Source organism: Lepus europaeus, chromosome 2 (assembly GCF_033115175.1).
Source record: "Lepus europaeus isolate LE1 chromosome 2, mLepTim1.pri, whole genome shotgun sequence".
NCBI classification, from domain to species: domain Eukaryota; kingdom Metazoa; phylum Chordata; class Mammalia; order Lagomorpha; family Leporidae; genus Lepus; species Lepus europaeus.
In genome coordinates this window covers 120,812,496-120,826,644 of record NC_084828.1, presented here as the reverse complement: position 1 = coordinate 120,826,644, position 14,149 = coordinate 120,812,496, and the positions used below count along the sequence as shown (strand labels likewise).

General features: G+C 41.6%; 1 protein-coding gene across 5 annotated transcripts in view; it reads left to right on the top strand.

Annotated features, from left to right (window-relative positions):
* The window catches only part of SCHIP1 (schwannomin interacting protein 1), a 140,462-nt gene that overhangs the window by 107,646 nt on the left and 18,667 nt on the right, over positions 1-14,149 (top strand). For 4 of the 5 annotated variants that reach the window (XM_062212496.1, XM_062212481.1, XM_062212474.1 and 1 more), the window contains one exon: positions 1,012-1,130. In XM_062212496.1, the coding sequence (XP_062068480.1) occupies positions 1,012-1,130 (119 nt within the window). Of the gene's footprint in view, positions 1-1,011; positions 1,135-14,149 lie in introns of those variants that run through there. The other variant, XM_062212504.1, reaches the window with a different exon arrangement.

Below are 14,149 nucleotides of genomic sequence, written 5' to 3'. Positions count from 1 at the left end.
CCGAAGCCAGGAATCAGGAGCTTCATCCCAGGTCTCCCATGTGGGTGGCAGGGGCCCAAACATGTGGGCCATCCTCTGCTGCTTTTCCCAGGCCATTATCAGGGAGCTGGGTAGAAGTGGAGCAGCCAGCACCTATATGAGAAGCAAGCGTCCAGGATAGTGACTTTACTTGCTGTGCCACAATGCTAGCCCCAACTGTTTTGTTTTTAACTAAGGAAATTATTTCTAATCTTACCCCATGCTATGTACAGGGCTTAAAAGTACAGGAGGGTGAGTTTCTCTGAGGCTTTTATGGGAGGCTGAGTGTCATAGATATACCCAAATGATCACAGCCTTGGAGTTGGCCAAATCATGTGCCCACGCACACTGACCTGAGTTCTCTGCAGAATATGAAACATGTGACCCAATTAGAATGGTCCAGGTTTTCCAGGCATTATTTGCAGGCTTCGCCCATTCTAAATATGGTAAGATGAGAAAAGCAGCAGTCCCCAACAAGGCTGTAAGCTCAGGGGAGCCAGGCCATGTGTCTGTCTCGTCCAGCATTGCAGTGCGGCATCTGCCAGCACATTGAAGCCCTGGGCATGTCAGTCAAGTGAGTTAACCTCTCAGCATAGACAAAGTGGCTTAAGGGACATGTATAGAAGAAAGGGGGAAGGCTGCAATTGGGATGGAAGTGATCTGATTGGGGAGAAAGTGCTGGCCCTTCGTGCCTTGCTCAGCCGTATCTAGCAGGGAAGAAGACGGGTTACAGTGCCACCTGATCTCGTTCTACCTGGTGAAAATCAGTGAGTGTCTAGAGTAGAGATCGTGATGGCCTCTGAAGAGTTGAAGTTGGAGCCAGAAGAGACTGGCTTAATTTCAGCTATTCATGATTCAAATGTTCTTATGCCGCGGCCCACGTATTTATTTTTGTCTAATGTTACAATTCTAAGACACATAGCAGGTTAGGCTGCCTGTGGTTGTGATGGATCTGCCCACTTATCAGCACTTTTTATTTTCTTGAAATTTTAGGCACAGAAAAATGAGAGAGAGTCTATCAGACAGAAGTTGGCACTTGGAAGCTTCTTTGATGATGGCCCAGGAATTTATACCAGCTGTAGCAAAAGTGGGAAGCCAAGCCTTTCCTCTCGGTGAGTGTTCTTTTGAGTTGATGTTCTGATATGTACCTAATGGATTTTGTTATCTGACTACATGTCTACGAAAAGGTAGCCTTTAAATCCTGGAGTGGCTTTTCCCTCATAAAGCTGCCCTCTTTACTTAGGTTTGAGGGAGAGACCCTTCCCTACCTTGATGCATTTATTGTTGTTACTGCTTCTGGCCCACTGCCCAGCTACTTGCAGTCAGATTTTGTATTTTGTGTTTTTTTCTGGATGCAATGCAGACTTTGCACAGGGATGGGGGAATCAAGCCACACTGCCAGGCAAGCTGACTGATGACTAGAGATGTGTGGCAGACCACCAGATTTCCCATTAAGCAGTCGCAAAGTGCCCAGAATCACCCCCTCGATAGATTTGATTGCAGTGAATACTGGTAACTGAGAAATGCGATTCCCGCTTTGCTCATTCCTTGTTTATTACTATTCTTCACTTGATCTGAGCCCAAAGGTCGTTCTTACCCTGTCCTCCAGGTGTTTGTTCTTTACCTTAACTCATTTCAGGATATCATTACGCACTTGTCATCAGCAGTTTCAGGATATCCTAGATCATTTGCATAGATTTTAATGCCAAATTATAATTTTTACCTAGAAAACACAACTACAAACCAGAGCATCTCAAACTCTAACTTGCTTATGAATCATCTGGAGATTTTGTTAAGATGAAGATTCTGATTGTAGGTCTAGGTAGGGCTCAAGAATCTGCATTTTTTTAAGATTAATTTATATGAAAATCAGAGTGACAGAGAAAGAGAGAGAAATATCTTCCATCTGCTGGTTCACTCCACAAATGACTGCAATGGCTGGTGCTGGGTCAGGCCAAAACCAGATGCCTGGACTCTACCCAGGTCTCCCATGTGGGTGGCAGGAGCTTAAGCACTTGGACCATCTTCCACTGCTTTCCCAGGCACATCAGCAGAGAGCTGGTTTGAAAGTAGAGCAGATGGGACACAAACCAGCACTCGTATGGCATGCTGGCAGTGGCTTAACCTGCTGCACCACAACACTGGCCTCAGGATTCTGCTTTTTTTTTTTTTTTTTTTTTTTTTTAAGATTTATTTATTTGTTTGAAAGGCAGAGTTACAGAGAAGCAGAGGCAAAGAGAGAGGGGTCTTCCATGCGCTGATTCGCTTCCCAGATGGCTGCAACAGCGGAGCTGCGCCCAAGGACTTGGGCCATCCTCCACTGCTTTCCCAGGTTATAGCAGAGGGCTGAATCGGAAGTGAAGCAGCCGGGACTTGAACTGGAGCCCTTATGGGATGGCAGCACTGCAGGCAGCAGCTTTACCCGCTGTGCCACGGCACCAGCCCTGGATTCTGCATTTGTAATGAGCTCTCAGCTTATGTCTTTGCTGCCATTCCACAGGCTGTTTTGATTAATGGAGATATAGACAACCTGCAAAATTAACAATTACAAGTATTCCAAATGATACAAGAACATAGAACATTGTTTCATTGAGGACAGTATTAAATTATAACTCATCAACCATCTCTTGATTTCCCCCACCCCTCCCCCCCACACAACACCCCCAGCCCCTAGTTGTTTCCTCAAAGTCTTCCTTTGAGCTGAGAGCAAATACACCCTGTATGGATCTTAGGTGCATTTACCATGTGAAGCTAGATGTTGGCAACAAATGCTACTACTCATGCATTCACCCAAACAACAGATTCCTACTGTCTCTGCTTTGTGTGAGGCCTGGAACCAGGTGTTTTCATATCTTACTACATCGATTGTTTTTGACTTTCAGTAAGCTTTACATTTCAATCCAATCCTTAGGGATTCATCTAAATCAGCAAAAATCAGAAAGCAGACACAGCCTCAAATATTTGCCTATACCCAAGGCACTGCAGGCAGGTCTGCATAACGAGACAAGGGCTCCAGTTTGGCCATGCAGTGTTCAGGCACCTCTTCCTCAGCTGGGTGCTAGCCTGGTCTTAGAATAGCCTCTTGCTGTTCCCACCTGTCATTCCGTGGCTGCAAGGGCAGCCTTGACCTTTGCATTGGGAGCCCCCTCTTTCTCCCGTCTGGATCGGGGCAGATGGAGCTCAGGCTCAGGGACCTAGAGACCTGAGGATTAATCCCAGTCTGCCTGTAATTTAACAATTTAGTTTTTCCATGCCCCATTTTCCTAATTTTTGTGAAATGAGGAAATTGGGCCATACAGCCATATAGATCTCTGTCACTGTTCTCTGGTAGTCCCCAAAGTGCCAAATGTCTGTATTTAGAAGCACGGTCTTTCTGTTCAGCAATTTTATATTCATGTGGCACAAAAATGGGAAGTTTTGTTTTTAAAGTCAATGATAAACACACACACACACACAGTATATAAGGGAGGGCTTCAAAATTGCATGGAGAATGGATTAAAAGATAAGTTTATTTTGATGGAAAGAAATCTGAAATTCTTGTATACCAGGAGTCTTCGGAAAGTTCATAGAACATATGTAGTCTGAAAAAAATGCATGGAGTTCAACGTATTTTTGCACCAAAATAAACTTATCTTTTGATTCTGTTTTATAGGCTCTTTGAGTCTCCCTGTAAAGATACTATTTTTTTTTTTTTACTCCCTGGCTGTTTCTTCTGCTGTTTACCTATGTATCTCCAAATAAAATGCTCATCTCTTGGTTTTTATTTTAAATAATCCTTGAACTATCTACTGTGGAACATGGACATTGAACTCATCTTTACAGCTCTCACAGACACATAGCTGTGTATTTCCTCATCCTACTCCACCTGTATGGTTGTCTTCGAGTTAAGGGTCAAATCACTGTTGTTAGGATCAGATATTTGGAGTCATATAGGAAACTATGATTACTTGAGAAATTTTATTGGTTATCTTGAAAATAGAATTGCTTTCTTTTTCCCTTTGTAAGTCCAGGATCTGAGTGCTGTATTATAGTCCACTTGTGAATATCTGCAGATACTTCAAAAAGTTGGTCAAAAACTAGAATCAAAACATGTTTATTTTGTTGCCAAAAAAACTTTGGAATTCTTGCATAGTTTTTTTTTTTTTTTTTAAGATTTATTTATTTATTTGTTGGAAAGGTAGAGTTACAGAGAGGCAGAGGGAAAGAGAGGTCTTCCATTCTCTGGTTCACTCCCCAAATGGCAATAATGGTTAGACCTGGGCCAATCTGAAGCCAGGAGCCAGGAGCTTCTTCTGGGTCTCCCATGTGAGTGCAGAGGCCCAAGCACTCGGGCCATCTTCTACTGCTTTCCCAGGCCATAGTAGAGAGCTAGATCAGAAGCGGAGCAGCTAAAGACTTGAACCAGTGCCCTTATAGGATGCCAGTGCCACAGGCATTAGCCCCCAGTCAGTGCTTTCTACAAATTTATCTTGTGTAAGAAATCTTCTAAAGTCCAATAGACATTTGTTAGATTTTCAAGTTGAAAATATTTATTGTTTTAAGTCTATAATCTATCAGGAGCTGATTTCTTGATGTGGTATGTAGGAAAAGTCCAATTTCATCTTTTTCCTTATAGATGACCATCTTTTCATCACATTTACTGAATAGTCTGTCTGTTGGTCACTGATATGATAGAGTACTATTGTATATACTATCCAATAGTGGGAATGTATTCAATCTTATTATTGTTTCTATCCCTGCTCCAAAACTAAAGCCAATTACTACTGCTTCAAAGTAAGTCCTGATATCTAGACAGTCAAGTTCCTTTCCTTCCTCTTTTTCTTTGGAAATATCCTGGCTGTTCTTGCTTTCTTATTCCTCCACATATATTTTAAATCACAGAATCAAGTTCAACAGAACATTCTCAGGATTTTGACTGGAATTGCATTGATTCTATAGACTAATTAGGAACAATTATATAGGCATAATATTAAGTCTTCTTATCCATGTACATAGAATGTTTCTCCATTTTTAGATAATTCTAAATATTAATAAAGTTTTGTAATTCTCCAGAGTACTGTATATCTTTTGTTACTTTTTGTAGGTACTTGATATTTTGGTATCATAAATTGTTTGATAATATTTTCTTTTTATTTGATGCTGGTGAGCAGAAATACAGCTAAGTTTGTACAATAGACTTATTTCAAATCTCTTTGTTATTGCTCCTATTACAAGTATATCTCTGCTCTCCTGTTATTTCCAATAAAGTTGCCTGTATATTCTTTGGGATTTTGAGACAATGATACTATCTACAATTAACGGCAGCTTTATTCCTTTCTAACTTTCATGCCTCTGAATTGTTTGTTCTTTGCCTTATTTTATAGGATATGTGCCCTAATACATTGAGAATTAGAAATGGTGTTAGTTGGGGTCCTTAGCTCATTTCTCTTATTAAATGGAATGATTCTAATGTTTTTCCATTTAGGATGTATTTTCTTTAATGATTCTCTTTATGAAATTGATGGTTTTATTTTCTATTCATAATATACAGAGAAGTTTTTATTATGAGTATCTAAGTGTATCACATGCTTTTTCTCCATCTGTAGATGATTATAATTTTAGTCTATTAATCTATTAATGTAGTAATTCATTACACTTATAACTTTTTTAAAATGTTAAACCATCTTTACATTCCTAAATTGGTTGGGAACTGTTATCTTTTTCCAAACACTATTGGATTTTATTTATAATATTTTGTCCAGAATGTCTAATTGTTTTACTTATGCTCTTGATTGACGTGAGTCATAATATTTCTATCTGATTTTATTATAAGGGTTATGTTGGCTTAAAAATGGGTTAGGAACAATTGCTTCTTTCATATCATTTATGAAAATTCTGCATCATACTGTGGTGATCTGTCTCTGTAAAGTTTGCTAGAACTCACTGGTACCTAGGCCTGGTGTTTGTTTCATGTGTTTGCTTTCATTTCTGTTTCCATTTCTTAAGTGGTTGTAAGATTATGCATTTTATTTCCTCTTGAGTCAATTCTAATGAATTATGCTTTTCTAGGAATTTGTTCTGTCTAAGTATTCAAAATTGTTAGCATGATATTCTCTGATTTCATTGAAAGTGTTCATTTCAGTATTATGAAATGCTTTCTTCTGATCTCTCCACTGCCCATAATTTTTTCTGAGCTTTTTGTTTTGTTTTTATTGTTTTCTGTACGTTAATAATTAAGTGTAAGACACTATAAGCTATTTGTTAACTATGATTAGGACTCAACATTGCCTCCTCAGAGAGACTTTCCCTGACTGTCTTATTGAAGGTAAACATCCATATGCCCATCATTTTCTCTCCTCTTACCATGCTTATCTTCTTTCTTTGATTTGTTTTTCATTGTGGTTCTTATCACTGCCTAACATTGTGTTATTTGTACTTTACTGTGTTTCTTTACTTTCTTCAGAACTAAGTTATAAGCTCCAAGAAAACAAGTCTTTATCTATTTTGTTCACCTCTAAAACTATTGCCTAAAATAGCATTTACCACATAGTCACTAAATATTTGTTGAACAAATGAATGGTGAACTTCACTTTCCAGTGGTTGAATAGGGATGCAACTCTTTCATGGAAGGCATCCAATTAAAAGCGTCTAAATGTCTTTTCTCTCATGCTGTCAGTTGCAGTGGAGGCCCCCACCTTCAGCTTGAGGAATTACATGCTTGGCCGCCTGTGTTTTAAGACTGGCATGGGAAGGGTTGGAGGATTAGCATGTAGACTTCACTTAATTCCCATGATCTGAGTAAAGTGTCTCACTGTCCCCTGCTCAGTACCCCAGCATGCTGCACGGAGCCCCTGTGTTTCAGCCTTTTAAAACAGTGACTTCTGGTTCTGCCTGGCTGCAGGTGGATAGTGATCCTTTCAGGGTTCAGGCAGTCTTCTTTTGTGTTCAGTCTTACCCCATTCCCTTGTCTTCAAGTGTACGTGAGCCTTTCTGGGACTCTGCAGTACCCCAGCCACCCTGCCGGCACCTAGCATCTTAACTTCCAAATTTTTGTCAAACTCTCTGGTGTGGTGTTGTTCTCTCTCTCTCTTTTTTTTTTTTTCCTTTTTATTTCTTTCTCTCATATACTTTTATTACAATTTTTAAAGATTTTATTTATTTGAGAGGTAGAGTTACAGACAAAGAGAGGGAGACACAAAGAGAAAGGTCTTCCATCCATTGGTTCACTTCCCAGACGGCCGCAACAGCGGAGCTAGCTGATCCAGGAGCTTCTTCAGAGTCTCCCACGTGGGTGCAGAGGCCTGAGGACTTGGGCATCTTCTGCTGCTTTCCCAGGCCATCGCAGAGAGCTGGATCAGAAGTGGAGCAGCCGGGACACGCACTGGCACCCACATGGGATTCCGACAGCGCGGGCAGAGGCTTAGCCTACTACATCATAGTGCTGGCTCCTATTCTGGTACATTTTTAGAAGAGAAAACAGATAGCAGTGTTTGATAGGCCATGGTTATCTGGGAGTCTTGTGAAGGTTGTCAGTGTTTCTAAAAGCAGACTTATCTTCTTAAATAAAAGCCAGAGCAGGAGCCCCATGTGGAAACAGCAGCCCTTCTCTGGTTCAGCAGTGAAGGGGAGGGCCTGGAACCCCCGTCCTTTCTCCCTGTTGGCCTCCCCACACCTCTCTTGGATGCCCCTGAAGCTTCCACAGCCCCAAAGCCCACTTGAACTCTTCTGGCAGAGAAAAGCTTGAAAACCACTGAGTCACACAGCCCCTTTGGAGATGCTGTTACCTAAACATATGTATTTCTCAGTAGCTCCTAACAAGCGACACTTGCTTGTCAACTCACCATAAGGGAGATTATTTATATCCTGTTCTTTCAGATGTTTTCATCGCCACCTTTTGGGATGAGATCATCCTCTGTGAGAACACGATGACTTTTTGGATCCCCCTCAGGATGATGGTTAATAATGAGACTAAATGTTTCTAAGAAATAGCACTTTACCCCCCCGTAAATTGAAAGTCTGCAAAGACAGACTGTCATTGCTCTCATCGGCACAGTACTGAGAGCTCTTCTCGCCTTTGGGAGTGTTCCGGTGCAATTATGTAATCCGTATTCCCTGTCGCTGTTAGAATTGGTGTTAATGCTTTCTCATCTCTGAAATTCTTCAGTGAACTGGAAATGCTGTACCTCTTACAGAAGTACGTGAAGGAAGTCAGGACTTGAGATCACCCGCACGGAACCCCAGAATGCACCAGTGCACATGTGTTGACGCAGTTAAATAATCAGAACCAGGTGACTCTGACAAATGAGTTTACTGCTCTGAAGAGCTCAATACCCAATTTTAAAGGAAGCTGAGGATTTAAAATTAATTGGCCAAGTAATGGATTCTGGGCAGGATCTGTGAAAGAGGGTGGTGGGATCTTTGGCAAACTAATGGAGTTCTGCTTGTGCTTTTTTTTTTTTTTTTTTCTAAGATGTAAAAATTCACTTCGTACATAGTATGGGAGAAATTTTGAAGTGGCATGAGAGCCCGAGAAGATGGGTGTTTAAGTTCTTCCCAGGTGTCCATCAAGTGGCAGCCCCACCGGGCTTTTCCAGACAGTGCTATCCCCTAAGTCACTTTTGAAAGGAGTGACAAGCTGATAAATGTAAGCTAGGCTTACAGTAATTCCATCAAGACATTTTATGCCTACTGTTGCAGCAAAAGAATGCTTGATAGTGCTTCATAACCCAGCTAATTAAATTTGACTTATACTGAAATGTGGCAATTGTGAGTTTAGGATATGTCATTTTTTTCCTTCAAAATTTGCTAATCTACACATAATTAACCTTCTCAAACCAAGACTGGGCGACCTTTGTCATTTTACTCTTTTTAAAAATGCTTCAGCAAAAAAGTTTTGAAAAGCTTAGAAGGAAATAAGAAAAATGAATTACCTAATATTTTGAAATAAGCTTCCTAAGAAATACTATGTTTAGTCCTGTTCTGTCATTACTAGCAGAGTACTTGCCTTTAAAATATTTTTTCATCAACCAGATTATCAGCTGTATAGTTCAGATTCTGAGCTTGATCAGCTCAGTGTTACTATAGGAACAGAAACCGCCTTAGGTGCTGTGGGAACACAACACAGAGTGACCATTGGCATTAGCCACTTAGGAAATCTTTCAGTTTTTATACTCATTTGTTTAAATTGACTCATAAAATTGTACATTAGGAAATCTTTCCTTTTGCAAACATTGCAGCCTGTTCTGGAAATGTGGAGCAAACTTTCCCTTCTTCTCTCAGAGTATTCACAACATAAATATGATTGTCACCTTTTTTCTTACACTACCACAAGATAGATTTTATCTACATGCATATAAATGTGAATAGAATCTACCGTAGTCCTTTTCATAAAGTGTGCAATGGGATGGGATAGCCTAAAATAGGCTATATACTATGTCTCCAAATGCTGTGAATGTTATGTAAAACAGAAATTCCCCAGAGAATTTTTGGAGCAGCTGCTTTGAATAATGATTACTGTTTACGTGTCTCAACCATTCCAACATCCCCAAATCAAAACTCATTTCCTTCCCGGCCTTCGAGGTTTATTGGTGAGTGACTCCGACAAGACTAATAATGGGCAGCTGCCTCTTGCTTTGTGTTTGGGCCGGAGGCGGGAGCTAGGGGCACTGTGGCCCAGGGAGTTGTTATCAGCTGGACCCAATAACACGGATCTATCGAGACTGTAAAGAACCAGCATCTCCCCGGGGCTTTGGATTGTGAGGGGCTGAAAATCCGTATGTATGATCTGCCACAGAACCGCAGGCCCGTGAATCATCCTCTTGTCTCTAACGGTAATGTTTGCATAATTTCCTGGAAGAAGGAAGCAGAGTGGTCAGATCTGCCCAGCATGGGTGAGAAAGAGAAGATACCACATTGAAATTCACTGTCTAGGACATCTTCTGGAAATAATAGATGCTAAATAATAATGCTAAAGCAACCTATTGGTAATGTGCACACCCCATCTTTAAACTGTCCTGTTCACCTCATGCACGTGTACTAATGATTTGTTTAGAAGACCCTTCACATAAGTAGTTCCAAGGTCTACGTCACTGCAAATGATACCTTATGAATTCTCTTTTTTTCTAATATACTTTTCGAGCAGTCGGTGGTTTATTATCTACAGAAACCTATCATTCTTTATACGCTCCTCTAAGGATTACCTCTGGTATTCTAAAATATTGCACAATTTCAAGAGTTAAGCAAGATTCGAAGGGGATCTTTTGAGGAGTAATAAGATTAAAATGGTAAAACAAATTTAATTATGTGAGCAATTCTTCTCTTTCACAAACCTAAAAGAAAAGCAAATTGGTATTTGTGAAATTTTCTTTGTCTAATAAATAGCCTCACTTTACAATAATGCCAATGACCCCAGTTTAATTAGGTGCAATTAATTTTGTGCAAGCTGAATTTGACATCTTGCTAGAGGCATAACCAGCTGTACCCTGTCTTATGAATTCTTTTTTATCACCAATGAGAATTCAATTGCCTGCGCTATTGCAAAAGAGTGGGAGGCAGGGAGAAAAAAGGCCACAGGGCTGCATTTTATATTTAAAAAATGGCTCTGGTGGACAGCTGAATGTTTAATTAAAAGAGCTTCTAGGAATTATTTTTCATTGGCACATCATCTTTGACAAGTTATCATGGCTTTATTACTACAGTTTGTACTCCCTTTGGACAGTGGTCACACCCATGTCGGGACACACATGGCTCATATGAATTGTGGGCTGCGTTCAGAGTGCACAGAAACATTTGTGCTATTAGAGAGACCCCAACTGCAGGTGAGCCGTGTCATCTGGAGCTCTGACATCATCCTTTTGTTCAATCCTGCTCATTTTGTGTGCCCCTAGACTGTTCTCAGATTATCAAGTGCATTAAAAAACCATGGATCATGTTTCTGGTGAGGACAGAAACGTTCTTAGATTACAATTTACAGTAGATCCTGAAGAGGATAAAAAGATCCAGTGGCACTAATTTGTAAAGTATTTGGTGGTTGTTTCTGTTTTGTTTTGGTAAGTGGGTAAATTATACATTGTTTAAAAAAACAAATCAGGGGCAGGCAGACCTCACTTGGGAGGCCTGCATCCCATGTTGGAGTGCCTGAATTTGGGTCCTGTCTCTGCTTCCAATTCCAGTTTCCTGCTAATGTGCACCTGGGCTGGCTTAAGTATTTTGAGTCCCTGATACCCACACGGGAGATGCAGGTGGAGTTCCAGAATTCTAGCTTCTGCCTGACCTAGCCCCAATTATTGCAGGCATTTGGGGAATTAACCAGTAGATGGTAGATATTTCTGTCTGCCTGCCTGCCTGCCGGCCTTTCAAATAAATAGAAAGAAAATAGAGGACTTCTAATAAGAAGCCATTCAGAATGTTTTTTAAAAAATCAAGAATTATCATTGGCAAGAAATGCTGTAAAACGCATGTCCTATGGGCTCAGCCTTCTCCACCCTGTCTCGCTAGAGACAGCGCCGTTCCCAGGTTTGTGTTTGTCTTTGTGCCTTGTGCTGTCTGCTGTAGCATAGCCTGCTGCACTCTGCTCATCACTGCCCTCCTCACCCAGAAGCACATGCCAGAGTCCTTCTCACAGCCCTGTCCTGGGAAGGCAGTGCCATGGGCTGGGTTGGAGCAAAGTCCTGAGAGCCTGCGGGAACGGCCTGGAATCTTGACCCTGCCACTTGCTAATGAAACTTCACTTGTGGCTCAGTTCCCTCCTCTGTAAAATGGGGTAATAAGTGTGCCTACTTCATGGAGTTACTGTGAGGAAGACAAGAACGCATGCATGGACCAGAGTCTATGCTGCATTAGCACTGGCTATTGTTATGTTTAAATCACCTTGATGTTCTTAGACCCCACGGATCGTGAGACAAATAGTTATTTTATGTGTTACTAAAAAAGAAAAGCAACTGCCAATAACACAGGTACCTTCTTGGCACTTAGAAGTTTCAGTTTGGTTATTGCAAAAGTCCTTTTAGGCTTGAGTGGACAGACGCTTCCAGCATGCGTGTGTGTCTCTTGAGAACTCACCTGAAAGAAGAAAAGGTGGAGTGCGTTGGGAAAGGTGCTCCCTGCTGTCTGCGCCCCCACCCGCCCCGCGAGCTGTCAGGTCTCTGCCTCTCCCCCACAGCCTTGCCCTCCCAAGCCACTGTCCCCATCCAACGAGTTCTGATACAGGGGCCCCGTTGTTCGCCAATAGACAACAGCCAGAGCCCAGCCCAGCCCTGCCCCAGCGGACCCTGCCCAGTTTGTCAGCTGAGAGTGACAGCACAACAGTCCTGGCAGCCAGCTGGCTGCCCATGGGACGGCCACTGTGAGACCCATCCCAAGTTTAAAGATGACAGAATGTGAATAACGTCGCTTTGTAGAACCAGTGCAGCTCCATGGATCCACCACAGTCTTTTTAATGACTACTTAGAATTCAAATGCTCACAAATTAAATCATGAAAGAGAATGTTTTTGAGATAAAAGCTTACTATGGAACCAAGCCTAAATGGCAGCCCCAAAATGTTTTTAAACATGAACATAAAAAGTGGTAAAAGCAGTGCTTCAGTGTTCAAAAGAGTAAGGGAATTTGCAATTAAAATGTTCACCTAATCCAATCATGCCCCTCAGAAACACACGCAGGCACCACCCCTCCTCCCCAGCGTTTCTGTGTCAGGCCCACGAACATTATCAAGGGTCTGGAGGGGACAAGCTGATATTCTGTAACCCACGCCCCTCCAGCAGCTGAGACTCACCAGCCAGCAGGGCAGAGAAGAGGTTTAAACTCTGAGCTGAGTGGAATACACAGGCAGATTGGCTTTAAAAATACAGTCAAGGGGGCCCAGATATTGTGGCACAGCAAGTTAAACCACTGATTGTGAAGCCAGCGTCCAATATTAGAGTGCCGGTTCGAAACCTGGCTGCTCCGCTTCCAATCCAACTCCCTGCTATTACACCTGGGAAGGCGATGGGCCACCCACAGGGGAGACCAGGCTGGAGTTCTTTGCCAAGACCTAGCCATTGTGGCCATTTAAGGAGTCTCTCTCTTCCTTATGTTCTGCCTTTAAAATAAATATTTAAAAAATATACAGTTAAAGGAATGTTTATCATAGTGATTTGACACCTGCATCCCACATAAGAGTGCCTGGGTTCCATTCTAATTCCCCACTAATGCAGACCCTGGGAAGCAGTGTTGATGGCTCAAGTAATTGGGCTGCTGACACTCATGTTCGAGAAACACTGCGTTCCTAGCTACTGCCCTGCCATTGTGGCATTTGGGGAGTGAACTAGTGAATGAGACTTTCTCTCTCTCCCTCCTTCTCTCTCTCTCTTTCTCTCTCTCTCTCTCTCTCTCTCTCTCCACTCACTCTGTCTCTTAACCTCTCAAATAAATAGTGGCATTTATATCAGTTATTCTAGAATATAATTTCCTACAGATCCAAGGAGGAGAATGGCATTGCGACTGGGTTGGGAAAGCATATCAACAATAGAATCAAAGAGTCCATCTACAGAACTGTTCTTTTACCAGAAAATATGTTTCTTGCGGCCCACAGGTCTCCCACCACTCCTGCACCCTGCCAGAATCAGAAGCTCAGCCTGACTCATGCGTGAGTCACAGTCCCTGCATAGCCCAGGTCTGAGTCAGACACACAGTCGTCCTCTTCCAGCTGTCAAACACTGAGTCCCACTCACCTTTTCTCCAACACAGAAGTGCTAATCATCAACACTCATTTTCTCTCCTTTCCCTTTTTTAATTCCTGCTAAATGCCCACACGTGGCAATTCAGAGGGACTCTAAGAGAAAAATCCAACATCAACTGAATCTCATTCACCAAAAAAAAAAAAAAAAAAAACCTCAGCTATATTTTCTAGCATTTTCTGTATGCATGCATCCCTACATTTTTGCTTCTAAAGTTGAAACCATACTAAAGCTACTGTTTTGCAACCTGCTTTTTCCACTTACCAATTTATTAGGAACACTGACCTATATACATAATTGGTCCTCTGTCATGAATATTTTTAGTAGCTGCATAATGGCCATAATATACCTAGTGTCTTATTGTTAGGCATTTGGGTTGTTTCCAGCTTTTTTTGGTTTTGGTTTTTCTTTTTTTTCCTCATCTTTCTTCTGTTCATGA